General features: G+C 42.9%; 1 protein-coding gene across 1 annotated transcript in view; it reads right to left on the bottom strand.

The window, feature by feature from the left end:
- Positions 1 to 18,302, bottom strand: part of nphp4 (nephronophthisis 4) — a gene marked incomplete at its 5' end in the record, with an annotated part of 108,810 nt that overhangs the window by 41,902 nt on the left and 48,606 nt on the right. The window contains 3 exons of the mRNA XM_083674740.1: positions 2,310 to 2,362; positions 5,485 to 5,623; positions 8,102 to 8,296. Of these exons, the coding sequence (XP_083530866.1) occupies positions 2,310 to 2,362; positions 5,485 to 5,623; positions 8,102 to 8,296 (387 nt within the window). The remainder of the gene's footprint in view (positions 1 to 2,309; positions 2,363 to 5,484; positions 5,624 to 8,101; positions 8,297 to 18,302) is intronic.

Consider the following 18,302-nt stretch of genomic DNA (forward strand, 5'->3'; position numbering starts at 1 on the left):
GTATTTTGATAGACCTGACCCCACAATGTCACGTGAGTGGAACGTTTGTGTTCCGACGCGGTTGCGTTGGGGACGCTGCACCAGGCGCACAACAGAAGCGTGCCGCCAGTCAAGCGGCAGACCAGAGAGAAGCTTTGGGCAGATTCACCTCGTGGTGTTTTTCATACGGTTGGCTCTGTACGCACAGCGGACGGAAGTAAACAAACAGCCTTGAATGCTAAACTTGCGCTGCAGCACCAGGAGCTGCACGTGAGGCCACGGTGCTCACGGAGCCGGTCTAGCACGTCTCACAGACAACTGCGGGAGCGGTTCAGCTGCGGCTGACGGATGCTTCTATAACGGAGACGCGGAATGCTCAGTATGGTTTGGGGGGTGAGCCTTCTGAAATGTGCACCCAATTAACAACCGAAAACCAGTTCAAATAAACCAGTCTTTCACTGAATAGAATAGAGATCACACAATTACCCCCCCTCTTAAACTTGGGCAGTCAGAGAATGTGAAGAAGCATTCAAGTTCTATTAATGTAATGCTCTTTTTTACTTCCCTTTGGTTAGGAATCAGTGGGCAACCTTGTTACAATGTTGGATCATGACCGTCAAAAGCAAATTTTCAGAAAACCTGCAATTATGTAAATACTGTAGACAACATAAAAACTATTATTTTCCATCGTCTCTCTATGTTTGGCACAAGACAGTGAATCTAACCCTTTTAAATACATTTCTACAATGTTTGGATGTAGACATTGCTGCACCATACCATTTTCCATCATGACCAAAATACAACGATACAACCAAAAAACTATGTTAAAAACAATGACAGTTTTTTTCCGAAAATGCCCATGGGTAGGGCTTGTCTGACTTGCTTAGCTCTCCGTATCAAGACATTCACTGATAGTATATCAGTTCATCAGCGAAGACCAGGGGGCATACTGACAATATGGTGCTGAGGCGTATATCTAAGCACTGACATGCTGACCAAGTCTTCAGATAACTAATCCTGATGATATCAGACCCAGGATAGTGAAATCTATGCCTCACAGTTAAACTGTTGACAGTCGTAGCTAAATTGATTGTACACATGTGTAGTATGCATGCACTTGAAGTTCATGGGAGAAAATACGGTTCTCTACCTTTGATAATTGACCAGCATCGGTCAATGGCACGACATGACAGGAGTGTACCCCGTATCATAATCATCGCGATGTGACGCTGACACCCAGAAGTCTGTGGTTGTGTCTGTTGTGAGTCTGAGCGGGAGCTACTCATCAGCCTCTAATACCCTCCTGGCCATCGGTAAATCGCCCTACGCCTCACTTCGCAATCCAATTTTATATGTAAGTCATCCCTTGCCTCACGGAATCAACCGCGATCTGGAACCTCCACTGCGTGAGTCAATTTTCCAATCTGCTCTCCGGTGTTGGCTGTGCAGAGGGCGAGGCGCCGCACGGCCAGGTAGGCATGCAGAGGCCTCCACCCTGCCAGTCCAACACCCCCTCAACAGTGAAGCTGTGAACTCCTCCTCCCTCCCCCCACATGCCTGTCCCAGGACTCCACCCCTAGGCCCACAGCCTGGCAGAGAGCAGGCAGGCGCTCAGTGAGGCAAACCCAGACGTTCAGCCTCGGTTCCAGCCACCGGTGTTGGAGTTAACTAACCGATTCAATGGACTGGCCTCCACCCTGTCTGTCCCTCTTTACTTGATAATATCATTGCCTACCGTAAAAACAAGAAGGTAGCCTCTCTGTCCAGACCTGCTGCAGCCAATATTAATAATCTAGTTTAGTTTTACCTTTTATGCCTTTACAGCCTTTAGTTCACTACTTCAGCTAAAGCTGTCAGTTTTGGTCTTCTGAATGTAAGGTTCCTGTCAAGCAGGTCGTTTATCTGCCACAATTTCATTACTTCTCACGATCTAGACATATTTTTATGGTCACAGAGTCATGGTTGAGCCAGAGTGACATTGCCGTTCTAGTCGAAGCCACCCTCACGAATGTCTCTCACTTTCACCAGCCCAGGCTATCTGGTTGTGGTGGTGGAGCAGCAGTCATCCACAAAAGTGATTTCAAATGCTCCCCTATTTGTATTGGTAACCTGTCCTCGTTTGAATCGCTCTGCTTTACAATCAGTAGTAGTGTCGCGTTGCTTTGGAGGGCTCAACAGGTCAAAGGACATATTGTCTTTATGTTCTAGTTAATCTATCTCTGCTCTTTATTAGTCTAGTTGTTCTAAATAGCCAATTGATTATAAAAGAGGCAATCTCGTTTTCGTCAAGCCTCGCTCGCGTTTTGCATACAGTGTGAAGAAGGACTTACCCCGGGCCCCTGTGGCGATCCTGGAGGGGAGACTCGAGTTGTACGCCTTTGATCTGAGTAAATAAAGATAAACACACTGTTAAAAAAGGAAAGTATCTATACTTAGTGATTCCCTTATCCCCCATCCTTATTCCTCTCAGGTTTCCTCCCATTCACTCCTCTAAATACAAACAATTCCTCTTCATTATTTCTACAAACCAAAGTTAATAACTCTCTGTCATTTCTTCCCTGTGGAGTGTGTATTCGGAGGCCCTGTTCATTACATAGCCTTGTTAGGCATATAATGGAACATAAGCAGGTGCCATGAGAGAGAAACTGGCTGTAATATACACCTTTTAATTGCATTGTCATCCTGTCCATTGAATTTGCAATCGATTGACGCCACTGTAATGTGATGCTAACACTGTAACAGGAAACAAATATTTTCCACCGTTCCACACATTCAACCTAAATTTACCACTGGAATACTGAAAATACTGTGCAAAGGTACGCGCGCAATCTAGCCTAGCCTCTCTCACAGAATCTGAGACAGCGTTGGATTTTGACACAGTCACAGTCACAGTGACAGTGATTCAAGAGTCTGATGCAATGCTGGTTGCATCGGTAGCCATAGTGATGGCAAAATGAACGGACCCCCCCTCCCTTTATGTCTCTCTCCCCCTCTCTCACTGTCTGTGCTGGCCATGACTGCCCTTTTGGAAATGGCTGCAGTTGCCCGGGGTGGCTTACTCCAGCATCCATCTGCTCCAACTACAGTGTGTGAGGACAGGAGGACACAGACAGTGCTGGGCAAACTAGCACCATGGCACAGATCTGCTCTGGCATCTCCTCTGGCATCCATCTTGTTTTTCTGCTTTTTATCTTCCTTTCTTTTTGCTGGCAAAATATATCCTTTACCTCATTAAGCGGACTGCCGAGTATATCCATTTATCTGTGATCAACGGGATGTCTTGACAGCGGAGGAAAACAGCAGATGTTTGGATTGCATGGCAACATGCACATACACATTAAAACATTAGGGATTTGTAAAGAATGCAAATGTGTAAAGATGTAAAGTATGTCATTAGAATTCATTAGCAGCCATCAATGCACACACAGCAATATTTTTCCATATTTTTTCCATCTTCGTTAATCATCAGCAATGACGGTCAAGCAAACGATGCAAGTTCTGTGGCTAAATCACTAAAATATGAAAATGTATGGACTTTGTGAGGTTATCCGTTATATACATACAGAATTCTTAAGATTAAGATACATCATCAATTACTCATGGATTCATCTGCAGAAGTAAGTGTCTCACTTTCCTATTTACAAATGATCGGCTGAAGGGGTAGGAATGCAATATGATTTTTCTGCGTTTGATCCTCTTGTCGGATACAAAGAATGCTGCCACAGGCGTCAAAAATATGAATTACACATTTCAGCTTGTAAATGAGCTGATGTTTGCATCTACCATCTAGAGAAACACACACACACACATGCCGCAATAAGACTCCTCCTCCGGCTGGCTCGATCGGGGTGATCAGAGTCAGGCTCGGGGATGTTAAATCATACTGGGCTGTTCTTACTGCATATAACGTTTCAGATGCCTATTTTATTTTTATTATATTATTATATTGTCACTTTATTTTGTTGTTGTTGTTTGTGATGTGAGCTGCTGTAATGCCTTAATTTCCCCTGGGGGAGCAATAAAGTACCTATCTATCAATCTATCAATCTATCAATCTATCTATCATCCGCCTATTCAAACAACAGTCAGCTCTGTTTAAGCCGGCAAATCAAAACAATGACTAAGATTCATGTTGTACTTTCTTTACAACAGCCATGGAAACATTTCAGATTACCTACTTCTGTGTCTTTTAAGGACACTTCAACATTGATTAAATTGTGATTAAACAGGCTTTCAGAAAGACTAGGCCCCCTACTGAACCCCAATCAACTCAATTCTCCTCCTGAAAGATACGTTGGCAACAAAATTAGGTGGGAAATGATTCAACATGTAGCAGGAGCCTCCAGTTATTCCCTCTGTCACCAGGATTGAGGGTCTGTGCAGTGTGTTTACCAGGCTTTTAATCAATTTTATGACAGAAGCGGAGCAAATCATCTGTCTGTGTTTCAGTAAGATACATACGGTGGCACATAATCTGTTTTAGGCTCCATTTGAAAGATATTGTACACATACACCAAATAAACGTTATTTCGCTAGGAAAGTCTGCTGCAGTTTGCAGAGAAATACCTGAAATAATACGATCAGAGGTCCAATAAAAGAGCTGTGCCTTTGTGAGATGTAACAAATACAGTAATGCACTGTAATAAAATACTCTACTGTCATATCTTCATATTTTCTATGAATGATACATAGCCAATAACACATCTGTGCTTTCATGAGGAATGGCAAATATGATGTTTTCTTGCTCGATATATACTGCAGCAAACACTGTGTGTGTGTGTGTGTGTGTGTGTGTGTGTGTGTGTGTGTGTGTGTGTGCGTGTGTGTGTGTGTGTCTGTGCATGCGTGCTCAGGTCACAACTCTTTTCGGAGCAGAAGCTAGCATGAGATACTGATGTCAGGCTTGTTCAAGATCAAGAGGGCCATATCGGGCCAGCCAAAGACTTCTCCAGATATTCGGCCTCTTTATGTGCATCCCTTTATCCCCCCGAACCCCAATCATGGAACATTCTAATCATGCAAAGAGCAGGTGGTGCCATTGAGATAACACTGCAGGTGTTGGAAGTCCCATTATGCATAGGGCCAACGGTGGTTTTGATGGATGAAAAGTCAGAACCTTGACACAGTGTGTGTGTGTGTGTGTGTGTGTGTGTGTGTGTGTGTGTGTGTGTACCTGAAGCGTATCCCCTGATCAGTTAGCAGCACTTTCGGCGATCCATGCCACGCTTTTCCAGCACGATAAACAAAAGCCACAGCAGACAAACACCGGTATACAGTATATTTGAAGAGATTTCCAAATCGAATACTGTACCAGTGAAAAGCTTGATCCTTAGGGATCCTTTTCTACATGTAACATTCTCAAAGGGAATATCAAGCACTACTTAGGAGTTCATTGCATGTCGTTTTTTTTTCACTGAAAAACCGCTGTGGAAAAGCCATTATGGGAAAGGGCACAGGGCTCGAGGCTGTGGCTGCAGATTGAGCTGTTCACATGATGATATTTACTCTGTGAGGAGGGAGAGGGGGGTTTCCTCTGTCTCGATGCCTCGTCCTGCCTGTTCCTCACAGACACCGCCGGGCTGGAGGCCTTCTTCTCCGAGCCGGACGACAGATGGATCCTGACCACATCTCTCTCATCACTTGCCTCAGAGGGAGCAAATAAAGAACTCAGTGTTAAATGGAGAAATGAGACGATGGCATAGTATAATATCTCATCTCGTCTCATCTCATCTCATCTCGTTCCCTGTGATGGTCAGACTTGCATGTTATGAGAAATAAGATCAAATAAATAAAAACACATTTCCGCATCCAAAGTATTGTGTCCTAAAGGCAGAACAACCATCTGGCTATACAAAGTGTATTGTTGAGCTATGAACAGATATGGTTGAGACTAGTGGAGGCTGGTCCATTGATGAAGAGGAGGATGGTTCTCCCTTGAATTTTAAAAAGAAATACAAAACAAAAACTGCTGCACAAAATGCACTCAAACAGCACACACACACACACAATCGGCTCTGCAGGTTGAATGAGAATAGAGGAAACCGGATTTGGAGCTTCTCCTGATAAAAAAAGAAAAAAAAATGGCTCTGTTAAGCCCCATTCATTTGTGTTTTTATTGTTTCACTGTATCTGTTTCAGTATAAAAATGAGGAGCTTCCAAGAATGGTCTTCAGACCAAATATGGCAACCTGACCATCCAATCAAAATCATAGCCTAGCTAGTTCACTGACTCACTGTTCGTGTAGTTCTTTCTGGCGCAACATTTTGTAGCAAGAGATTTATTGAGATAGAAAAATATAACTTTTTACAGATGTATTTAGTAAGAGGAGAGCAAGAGAGACAGAAGGAGATACTTTTCATTTTCGTTTCCTTAAATTTGCTAATTTCATTTCAATTTTGTATACAAATTATAATAACCAGTTGCCTAACTAGGTAGCTAACTATCTAGCTTCCTAGCTATGTCGAATATCCATGACCAGTGTCAACTCTCTCCTGAGATGACTGAACACTTTATTAGGAACACTATACTAATACTGGGCAGGGTATCCCTTTATTAGGAACACTATACTAATACTGGGCAGGGTCTCCCTTTATTAGGAACACTATACTAATACTGGGTAGGGTATCCCTTTATTAGGAACACTACGCTAATACTGGGCAGGGTCTCCCTTTATTAGGAACACTACGCTAATACTGGGCAGGGCCTCCCTTTATTAGGAACACTACGCTAATACTGGGCAGGGTCTCCCTTTATTAGGAACACTACGCTAATACTGGGCAGGGCCTCCCTTTATTAGGAACACTATACTAATACTGGGCAGGGCCTCCCTTTATTAGGAACACTATACTAATACTGGGTAGGGTATCCCTTTATTAGGAACACTATACTAATACTGGGCAGGGTCTCCCTTTATTAGGAACACTATACTAATACTGGGTAGGGTATCCCTTTATTAGGAACACTATACTAATACTGGGCAGGGTCTCCCTTTATTAGGAACACTACGCTAATACTGGGCAGGGCCTCCCTTTATTAGGAACACTATACTAATACTGGGTAGGGCCTCCCTTTATTAGGAACACTATACTAATACTGGGCAGGGCCTCCCTTTATTACAACACTATACTAATACTGGGCAGGGCCTCCCTTTATTAGGAACACTATACTAATACTGGGCAGGGCCTCCCTTTATTAGGAACACTATACTAATACTGGGCAGGGCCTCCCTTTGCTCTCAAAACAGCCTCAATTCTTCGTGGCATTGATTCCACAAGATGTTGGAAACATCCCTTTGAGATTCTGGTCCATGATGACATGATTGCATCACGCAATTCCTGCAGGTTTTTCAGATGCACTTTCAAGCTGTGAATCTCCTGTTATACCACATCCCAAAGGTGTTCTATTGGATTCAGACCTGGTGACTGGCAAGGCCACTGTGAAGAACACTGAACTTATTGTCATGTTCATGAAACCAGGTTGAGACGACTTTTGCTTTTTGACATGGTGCATTATCATGCTGGAAGTAGCCATTAGAAGATGGGTAAATTGTGGCCATGAAGGGATGCACATGGTCAGCAACAATACTCAAATTGGCTGTGGCATTCAAGTGATAATTGATTGGTATTAACAGGCTCAAAGTGTGCCAAGAAAACATTCCCCACACCATTACACCACCTCCACCATGAGAAGGTGTACAGAAGGTGTTCCTAATAAAGTGCTCCTGAGTGTATGTAGTCAATCACATACACAAACACAACCACATTTGTGGTGTTTGTCTTCACAGTAAAATCCTGTCCTGCCCTGAGTGGATGAGTTAAACTCTTCTCCGACATTCATCGACCCTGGACACTGCAATTACCAACTGGCAACTATCAACTGGCATTTTCCCATTCCCTATAATATTTTACTATAAATGTAATTAATATACTTTTTAGGTTCAAACTATTTGTTTTAGACAATGTTTTGTCTATACCTGAGTCTCCCATCCTTCTAAATTTTTTCAAGTCACCAGCCTTGACTGGTTCAGACAAAAGCCACCAATAGACAAATGGTTTTGTTTTGATTGTGTGTGTGTTTGTGTGTGTGTGTGTGTGTGTGTGTGTGTGTGTGTGTGTCTCTTACCTGGGAAGAGATCTGGGTGTTGCCATCGGTGGACGTGGTATAAACCATGACTCCATACGGGTTAGGAACAGAGCCTCCCTGCAGGGTGAACTGCACCTCTTCGCCCCTCAAGGTGCCTGACTCCTGGAAGGGGCACCACACCCCCCAGCGCAGGCACTGCATGAAGGCCGCTCGGGACGTGGAGGTTGAGGACAGCTGTGCAAAAAAAAAAAAAAAAGCTGTTGAATAGATCAATGACAAATGTTACTCATTAGAGGATAGGTGATATGCCAATGAAGCGACAAGAGAGAACATTGCACTCTTCCTGCTGGTATGATCAATGAAAGCTACAAAATGTTTCGCTGTTTTCAAATGGTCAGAAGCAGGTAAATCCACTTTGGCGTCTGGATATACTGCCCCAGAGAGAGGCAACTCTAACCAGGTCACTACGCTTAAGTGGTCAGACAGACAGCTAAAAAAGTTCAATTTGCTCAAATAGCGTTCCCCCAAAATATTGTATCACCGGCGAAAGTACAGAAATTGAAACAGCTGAGGAAAATCAATAGCTGTGCAGCAATTACATTTGGAGAGCATTGTCCACTGCCTCGGACAAGACAAGACTGGCATCCCAGGGGACTGCGGCACCTACAGTAGAGGACATTGGTATACAGGCCATCTTTTAGCAATGTCGTCCACATCATCGGGGGTTCCTAAACTGTGGGCCTACAATAGAATTTCAATTTATCTCCTGGCATTTCTGTTGTTTGGACTAAAATCATGTCAATAAAAGATTAAATTCTTCAAATGAAGATGGTACACACACACACACACACACACACACACACACACACACACACACACACACACACACACACACACACACACACACACACACACACACACACACACACACACACACACTAATCCTGGACTCTCCATCATAGAGGACTGAGAAAGCTGTAAGCAACTGACCAAATATAAATGATTTTTCAAGATTTACTGCAGTAGTAATATGCATTGATATTTGCATCACATTCATTGCAGATATTTCACAACTCTGCAAATAGCAGCCACTTTCAACACACACACACGCACTAACCTTAACAGTCTTTCCTGTAGGCCTACACAGTCGAGGCCTAAATGCTTGTGATAAATCTCCCCCATCAACTGAGAACAGTCACACGTGCAGTTTAGGAGCAGATTTGTTGTGCTTAAACATGATTTACAATGAGTCCTGTGGCGCCTCTATTTCACTCTGAAAACAGCTATCCCAGGAAAAGTACAAATGCCTGTGCTTTAAATCATCCACTGGGCTCCCGCCAAATCGATTAATAAGCCGGTCAGCCTCAGACCAAAGTAATCAATCACAGGCAGGGAAGGACAGAATACAGAAGGACCTTGCCTCTGTCGAGTCACGTCACTTGGAGAGAAATGAGAGCATTCTAATGTGTTCCACTCAATGGATGAAGCCTCCCTCAGGGCAGTAATTCGACATGAAATACAATCACCTAATTGGTTGTCATTTGTGTATACCTGCTCTCTCATGTGAAAACAGTCGTATTTGTCTTGAGAAATGTGTGATTTTCATAATTGTCCTTCATGTTATCACTTGAAAACATTACCAGCTATTGCAAGGTGTCAAAGTGTCGCACCATCCAACTTTTTTCTACATAGCAATTGTATCGGTTAGGTGCAAGCCACTAAAGAAATAGAGTACTGATACATGGCCCATGCCCTCCCACTCTACACTGGCACTTCAACTGTACAGTAGAATTAATGTTATGGTGCAGTGTTTTGTAGTGTAAATGATGCATTGTTGTTGTCAATTTGTCTGCTTTAACGGTTCTATGGTATTGTACTTTTATTGTACGTGTTGTGTTGCCCCTGCCTGCAAAACAAGTTTCCCTCTGGGATAATAAAGATTCAACTTGGCTTCGTAACTTCCCAACATGACTCCCCCGGCGGCTCCGGTGAACAGATGTAAGGCCATGGAACCTGTTAAGTCCATATAGAGAGGTCAGTTAGACACGCATCACTCCCGGTGTGGGAGCGAGAAAAAAACAGCGAGCAGTTTGAACCAGGGATCAGATAAACACATCATTATCTGTCATTATGTACATTGCAGAGGACCCCTCTAAAGCTACACACATTTCACCTTGGAGGGCCTCCGTGGCGGATTCTGCAAGTAAGCCTGAGATGCTGATCAATATCCCATTGCTCTCAAGAAGGAGTTCGCCGCAGAATATATTTTCCACCCCCCAACTAGCGCAGACATTAACTGCTGCTTCTCTGAATTCTAACTCCGCAATATATGGCGGCAGTAAAACAGATAGCCGTATATTCCCAGGAGGCATTGGCTGTTTTTTTCCATTTCATGAGGTCGAATTAATAAGATGCTTCATATGAAACATTAAATCAACCGAGTCCATTTTGAAAGTGATGATTTTGTAAAAATGATCTAACTAGGGAAGGATCATTTTATGGGTGGTGGAAGTAGCCAATGAAAAATGTGTGGCAATTTATCTAATGCGTCTCTTTTTCTCTATCTCTACCATGTCTACACTCTCAATGAGAGAGAGAGAGAGAGAGAGAGAGAGAGAGAGAGAGAGAGAGAGAGAGAGAGACAGAGAGAGAAAGAGAGAGAAAGAGAGAGAGAGAAAAAGAGAGCGAGAGAGAGAGAAAGAGAGAGAGAGAGAGAGAGAAAGAAAGAGAGAGACAGAGAGAGAAAAAGAGAGAGAGAGAGAAAGAGAGAGAGAGAGAGAGAGAGAGAGAAAGAGAGAGAGAAAGAGAGAGTGAGTGAGTAGAGAGAGAGAAAGAGAGAGAGAAAGAGAGAGTGAGTGAGTGAGTGTGTAAAACACGGTCAAGCACTTGGGTCTTGATGATAATGTTTAATGAATATTTGCAGTCGAGATGATCAGAGGAGAAAGGAGAGGAGAAATGCTAGTTTGAGTTCTGAGCAAATGCGAGGGAGACAAAGCACCAATCACGGCAGCGACGCCTACAGCAGAGACCGCTCTTATCTACCCAGCGCTTGTCTCTTATCGCAAACTTTCAAAGTCTTCCAATTGTCGAAAAACTAAGAAGCCCTCATGCGCTCCGAGTTAACCCACTTGTTACCAAATATGTTGAAGGCATGAAACTATGCAAATCATATGCCATTAGTAACCCTTTTAGGTAATCTATATCTGTTTTTTTAAGAGTTTAATTTAATAGGATGTGAAAAAGTAGGTTTTGTTGTCACAATTGTGACTGGTGGGAATTAACCCTACCATTAATACAGCAAATAGTAATTTACCCCTATTCCCAAGCCTAAACATCCATATAACCCAGCCCAATTACTCACACACCTAAACCTACTTACCCTAATACCCACATGCCAAAACCCTAATATTGATAGAATCATGTCTCGACTACTCAATTACTATGACAAACCAGGTTTATCCCTGTACATAAGGCCAAATACTCATACAAAACAGGCATATACCTACAGTATACCAAAGCTAAGGTATTCATACAAGCCCGGTGCACACCTGTGTCTGAAGCCCTAATCTTCACATAAACCAGATTTCATATTAAAGGCCATATATTATTAACACCTGTCTCAATATTCACACAAACCAGGTCTATACTACCTGTGCTCAAATGTGCATACCCGTATACTGTTAACCAAGGCTAGTCCTATACCTCAACCCAAGTATTCATTAAAAAAAAAAACTGATTTAAGCACCTTTTTGGGAGTCATGGGTAATTTTAAAATCATGTGTAGAATCATTTAGATGATGTATATCCGTAATATGTCCTATTATATTAAAATGCCATGATTGAATGTGTGTTCTGTATTATCCCATGGGTCACAATTGTGACCGCTTAGCTTTTTCATGAGCAACATGGATGCAATGGATACAAAATTAAATAACATACGTAAACTAGACCCCACTAACATTATATCTACAAAGAACATATTGTTCTATTTCAAACATGTATGACAAATGTGTTGGTAAGTACTACTATAACCAATAAAGAGCCTTTCATAACTATAAAAGCTTGAGGCAAACAACCCTTTGAAACATAACATGTTTCTGCACAACTATCTGCATGTACATGACTTTAGAACACTGCAATATGGTAGTGTTGTTGGGAGCTCCGACCTTCAAATTGACAGACAAAGACAGGGAAAGGCTTTCAACAAGAATCCCCTTATTTGTTGTTTACCACAAACAAACACAATCATTTACAGCACAAGCAGCAGGACAAAAAGGAGCCTCTTTCAGAAACAATAAAGCACATAGCAACATGAATCACAATCATGGTTTCCATGCACAAGGAGTATAAAAGAGCTTCCATACAATCTGCATCAAAGCGATGTGATCGTCACATGAACTGCACAAAACTCCAACTCCTCGGGTGGGCAAACAACAGGACGGCGAGGAATCTCAATGTGGCTCTTCAAATCACCATACAACCAAACAAATGGGCATAATAAACATAGTTTTCTGAAGCCAAGTGGAAAATGCACATCATGCGCTGGTAATCCTTGAACATGAACATACTGTTAGCAAACAGCATTCAATGGCAGAGGTACAGTAAGCTTAAGAATTGTTGTTTCCTCAATCTGAACATGACGATCATCTTGAAGCAGATCAACATTATAGAACCTAGCTGATGTGGGAGGCTTAATGGTGTAGGCCTGAGGGGACATTTATTGTAGTAGTCCAAGCCTTCAAGATCTACAGTGCAAATTAGTAGGTGATACATCAAGGATGAGGGACACTAACTCATTCTGTGTACTAACTCAGTGTGTCATGTTCAGACACAATAACCAGCCGTGACAGCAGAGCAATGTAAAATCGATTATTCAATTAGATGTATTGTTCTGCTGCTCTTTTTTGTAAATTTGTAAATTTGTTATTTTTCTTAATACTTTGCTATTTTGTGAATTTCTTGTCAATATTTGCTATTTGTTTTTTTATGTCCACGCAAAAACCTCACCAAGTCAATTTCCTGTATGTGCAAATATACTTGGCCAAATAAAATAATTCTGATTCTGATTCTGATTACATTTACATTTCAGGGACAATCACCAAACTAATCAAACAACGCAAGATGTCAAGCTGCTAACTTAACAGTAACAGTTAAAATCCTTATTTAGCACTGCTAAATGATAAATTAAAAAAGGCCATAGTCGAAACAATGGTCAGGGAGTATTTTAATAGGAAAGGATGAGTAGTTAACACAAAATGATTTAGTTTGTGCCTGTCTGGTTAGACTGCTGAGGAGTATAGGCTATATTTAAAGAAAGTGTCATTGAATTGGATTGTGACAGCAAACATGCATTCAGTTATAACAACGGTGGAGATGAGGGGGAAAACAGAAAGGTTTGCCTGTGGCAAAAACAAGCGAGAGGCAAAAACTTTTTCATAAAGTTGCACAGAGAACAATAATAACAGGCGATGTCACTGCACACATAATTGCTCAAAATGGTAAAGCATTTTCTGGGGGAAAAATCCATCAACCTTGTTTAGTTGCGTAAAATGCAATGTTGTGGCATCCACAGACAAAAAAAGTATTTCATTGTCGAAAGTGAAATTGGCTGAAAATAAAGATCTCATGTCTGTAACCTGGAGCAACAAAATTAATTTAAAAACTTTTGAGGATACTTGGAAGATTTTTTGGGAGGGAAATTGCAGGGAAAATGGTCCGTGTCAACATAGTCTCCTACAGAATAGAGAAATTGACCGATTCAAGACCTCTCTCGATAATGGTTCATTTTCTAACTTTGCCTGAGTTGAGTCGAATCCATGGAAAACTTAAGATAAAACTGTTTGCAGGAATATAGTCTTTGAGACATTCAAAAGACGTGGAAAGACTTTCAACGACTCAGGGCTTTTTAGAATGCAGTGGGAATTAATCCTAAATTAGAGGGATGTGAGCATTGATGGGAGACTGAGTCTGACAGTTATTACTATTACTGCAGTCTGTTGGGCTGTTGAAGCCATTATTTCAGCCAAGACCCTGTGACAGGAACCGGCCCAGAGCTTTCGCTACTTATTCTCCACAATGAGAAGCCCTGGAGGAAGTGAGGGAACATGCACCGAGATCATTAACTTAAGCGTACTAAACCACAAGCATTTTCATCTATCTGCAGGAGCGCTCCAATTGAAACCAACAGGATTCTGTATTCAGTGCAGCTTTACCGAGGCCAAATAAGGCTTAGGGAGTATTGAGTCGGCTTCAAATTTGGCCTTCGCTGATTGCAAATCTTCAAGGAGAGCTTCATGAGAGCCTTTTGCTCAAACCAATTTACTGTAAAACATTAACCTTTCATGGCAGGAGAACTATTTTTTGGAACGAAACAAGTAAATCGCACATTCACCCAGAGATAAGAGGCTTCATGTTGGTGGTGGCTTTCCAAGGACAGTTAGTGTTATTGTCTGGAGATTGTAGCACCGGCTTATGGAGTGATCAATCCCCAATTCATTTCAACTTTCTAAAGTGCATTTAAATGCAGAGCATCTATATGCTCTCTAGGCAATACAATAAATGAATAGAGGGCCTTGTTATGTCATAGACAAGACGAACAACCCTCCTGTACATGAGAGGGAACTTGAAGTATGGAAAGTATGCCAATTTAAAGCTGGAAGGGAGGGGGCACAATCTTTCTTTTCTCTCTCATTTTCTGGAATATGATTGAACGAGACATCTTACAGAGTGCAGAATAGTGTGAGAGAGGGTAATTATCACTCCCTCCTATCATTTTGCACTTCTCTTCCAATTGAAATAGAAAAAAACAGCTGAGAGGCTTATGTCAAGAAGTAGAAAAACAACAGTCATTCACTTTTCAACTCAATCCAAGTGTACACATTATGTGTAATTTACATCAAAATGACTGGGCCCTTGATATTTGTCAATATGTATTCTCTCATTCATCGTGTGACAATGTTCTCAGACTTAGAGCTTTGGTTTAAAGTTGTAGGCTTTGCTTTAAGGACACAAGTTATAACAAGTTGGGATGATTTGCGGAGGGAACCAGTTTTATCCAACCTTGTTTTTCAGCAAAGCAGTGGGTGCTCAGAGGCCAACAGGGAGAAGAAAAGCGTATCCCATAGAGAAGATAAAAAGAAAAGGGTAACGCTTCTTGCACACCTACGATACTTTGGTGAAATTGCAAGCAGATGATGTTTGTCTTCGCTGGGCTCATTGTCAGTTTCATCGCTATAGGTCATAGGTGGCAAATGGCTCCACGGGCAGTTACCGCTTTTGATGACTGCTGTTTGGTGTGAGGCACACGCGGGCCAGAGCCCAGCCTTCTCCCAGCCTCATGGCGTCCATTAGACACACAAACATCACCCCCCCACCCCCTCTGTCTCTCTGCCAAGGCAGTTGCGGTCCGTCTGGAGAAGGATGGCTGCTCTGGCAGGCTCTGACAGGGTAGGACTCACTCCAGGCCCATCGGGGGGGAGATTGATGCACTTCTCAGTGGGGGGAAGCTGACATTCATTTTAATTAGGCGAAGCATTGTGTCTCCCCGCCGTAGAGTCTCTGCTGTTCCCCATCTTTGCCTTGCTCCCTCAGTGTGGGAAAAGAGATAAATCCCCAGGGAGAAATGACCTCCAGCATCAGTCCCAATCAGCTAAATATATCCTTTCTGAAAATCCTGATGACATTGCTATGCACATGATGTTTGATTAACATTTAATTAACATTTGTGTGACATTTTCCACAAGAACAAAAACAAGAAATAACAAAATAAAAACCTGTTTCTTTAGTGCGGGGGCACACATGCTAACCTGAGGACTCTTTACATCTTGTTGGACGACTAGTCGGGGGAAACAACCAGGCAGCCAAACTTCCGGGGTGGGGGGAGACGAGGGGGGGTTATTGTAAGAGGCAGGTTTTTAATGAGCATGTGAATGGAGAGATATTTTCAAAAGGTTTTCATTCAGCAAACATCATTAAAACACACACATCTTCTTCAGTAGAAGCCACATTAAAAAAAAAACACACACACAACGATCCATACACTGTGTACCTGACTGCAAGCCAATTAAAATCCAAACAAGAGCCTCAGAGTCCCAGAGGAGCAGCCATACCCGAACACCTTTTAAGAACCCCACTTCTATCCCTTGGCAATCACATCAGAAATAAAGAACGGAGTAACTAGATAGATAAGCAATGGAATAACTCAATAACTAATCTCATGGAAATCTTGCATGAGTTGAGATCTGAGTTCTAATTACTTCTCCACTGTTGAGAAGCAACCATGCACATATTCAGCCAGCTATATTTTACCATTTTCAAAACAGAGGCAGAGAATTACTTTCAGTCCAATTTCCTCAGCATTTTCTTCTTCTGTTTATTTTGTTGCTTCGACACATATTTTCCTTGAGTAGGCCACTGCTGTCAGTCCAACACAGTTGGAATCTGGAGAGGAAAAGGTTGAAGTGATGTCCTGTGCCACCTACGGTAACTCTGAGTCTGTAGCCATGTTAAGAGTGTGTGTGTGTGTGGGCCGCTTAGTGGCTTAGCACATAATCGCAAGGTCCCTGGTTCAATTCCGACCCTCGACACGTCTTGCATGCCATCCCTCCTCTCTCTCCCATCCTTCCTGTCAATCTCTACTGTCTCTATCCCAATAAAGCAGAAATGCCCGAAAAACATATAAAAAAAAAAAAAAGAGTGTGTGCGTTTGCCTGTGGTCATGTCAGAAGTGAGTGTGTGAGACAGAAGGGTCGTTATGCGCGAAGTTACTGTGTGGGAGATGTCAGTGTGAGTAAGGGAAGTGATGGCAGGTGTGGCTTTTCTGTGCATGTGCATGTTTATGTTGCTTACAGTTGGACAAGTTAGCACCGAGGGGGGGGGGGGGGGGGTGGGGTGGGGGGTGGTGCCCGTCTCAAATGAGCTGCAGACATGCAGCCAAACAGCCCATCCTTCACTGCCACCGCGTGTGTGATGTGTGCGGTTGGAGGGCTCTGTAAAGGGCAAATCAGTGCTCATGTTTAAATCGCTTTCGGAGGAAATCAGAAAGGTCACGCGTTAATGGTTACACTTCCTCAGACGCACAGTAATCAAGCATTCCAGCGGCTGCACCCGGCCGGGGTCGGAGGTGACACGGGATCAGACGTGACTGGTGGCGCATTCATTATCACACACACACTCTTAGCGTCCTCGATACAAAAGCCCATCTCTCAACTGCCACGTGTCCAAACTGTCAAGCCCCCCTCTTTTACCCGACACAGAGTTTACTGCAGCGTAACAGCTTTGTCGAGTCGCTAATTACTGTTCCGAGGATATGATTTGCGTGTGAGACAGTGGGCAACACAACAGCGGGGATGACGAAGGCGAGGATGAAACGCCGCCGCCGCGCGCCCCCGCTGCCTCGCGCCCCTCCCTCCCTCCCTCCCTCCCTCCCTCTCTCTCTCTCTCTCTCTCTCCTCTCCTTCTCAGTCTCTGACCAGAGCGCAGTCACTCGTCCCATGTCAGTGGCCTGGATGACTGCAGCTGTCGCGCTTTTAAACAAATTGTTTCCTGGCAAAAGGACAAGAACACATGGGATAGCCGAGCGCTTGCCTGTCTTTGTTTCTCCCAGGCCGACCCTCCATTATCCATTAGCAATGAGCTAGTGCATGTCAGTGGGGAAGGCGACAACAATAAGCCCCATCACCTTACATTAGGGTTTATGCGACTGTATTACACGGCTCAATTGACAAACTACGGCCATGCTAACCGCTTCTGATAAAAGCGGTGATGGAAGAAGAGCGTGGCGGGGTTGTGGGGGAATTACGGTGCGGGTAAATTGGTGCTGACAGACTACAATTAGGAGCCGCCGCTGTCGTGCGTCAGGTGTCAGTCCCCTCGTTCTTAGCATAGGTAAAATATACACTTGTGGATGGAAGTCTAGTTCAAGGATGACATTTCTGATTAGCCAACTATATGTGATGGCACTGCACTGGCTATCTTCAGCCATTTAGCGGTTTGGATGGGTTAGCAAACAGCTGGTTGGAAGTTCAATGGTTCAAATTATTTAGATTGCGATAAGATGTATGATTAAAAAGGTTGGAATATTGCTCAAGAAGTGTTTTTTTTTTTTTTTACCACTTCATTACTGATTTATTACCAGTTACCGAGCTTTAAAAATATATCTCATTCTCAAGGTTTATGTCCAAGAAAAGGAGTAGAGAGAAATGTAACATCTAAATAAGGAATTCACTGTAGTCTGCACAAA

This window comes from Argentina silus (genome assembly GCF_951799395.1).
Source record: "Argentina silus genome assembly, chromosome: 8".
In the NCBI taxonomy this organism is placed as follows: Eukaryota; Metazoa; Chordata; class Actinopteri; order Argentiniformes; family Argentinidae; genus Argentina; species Argentina silus.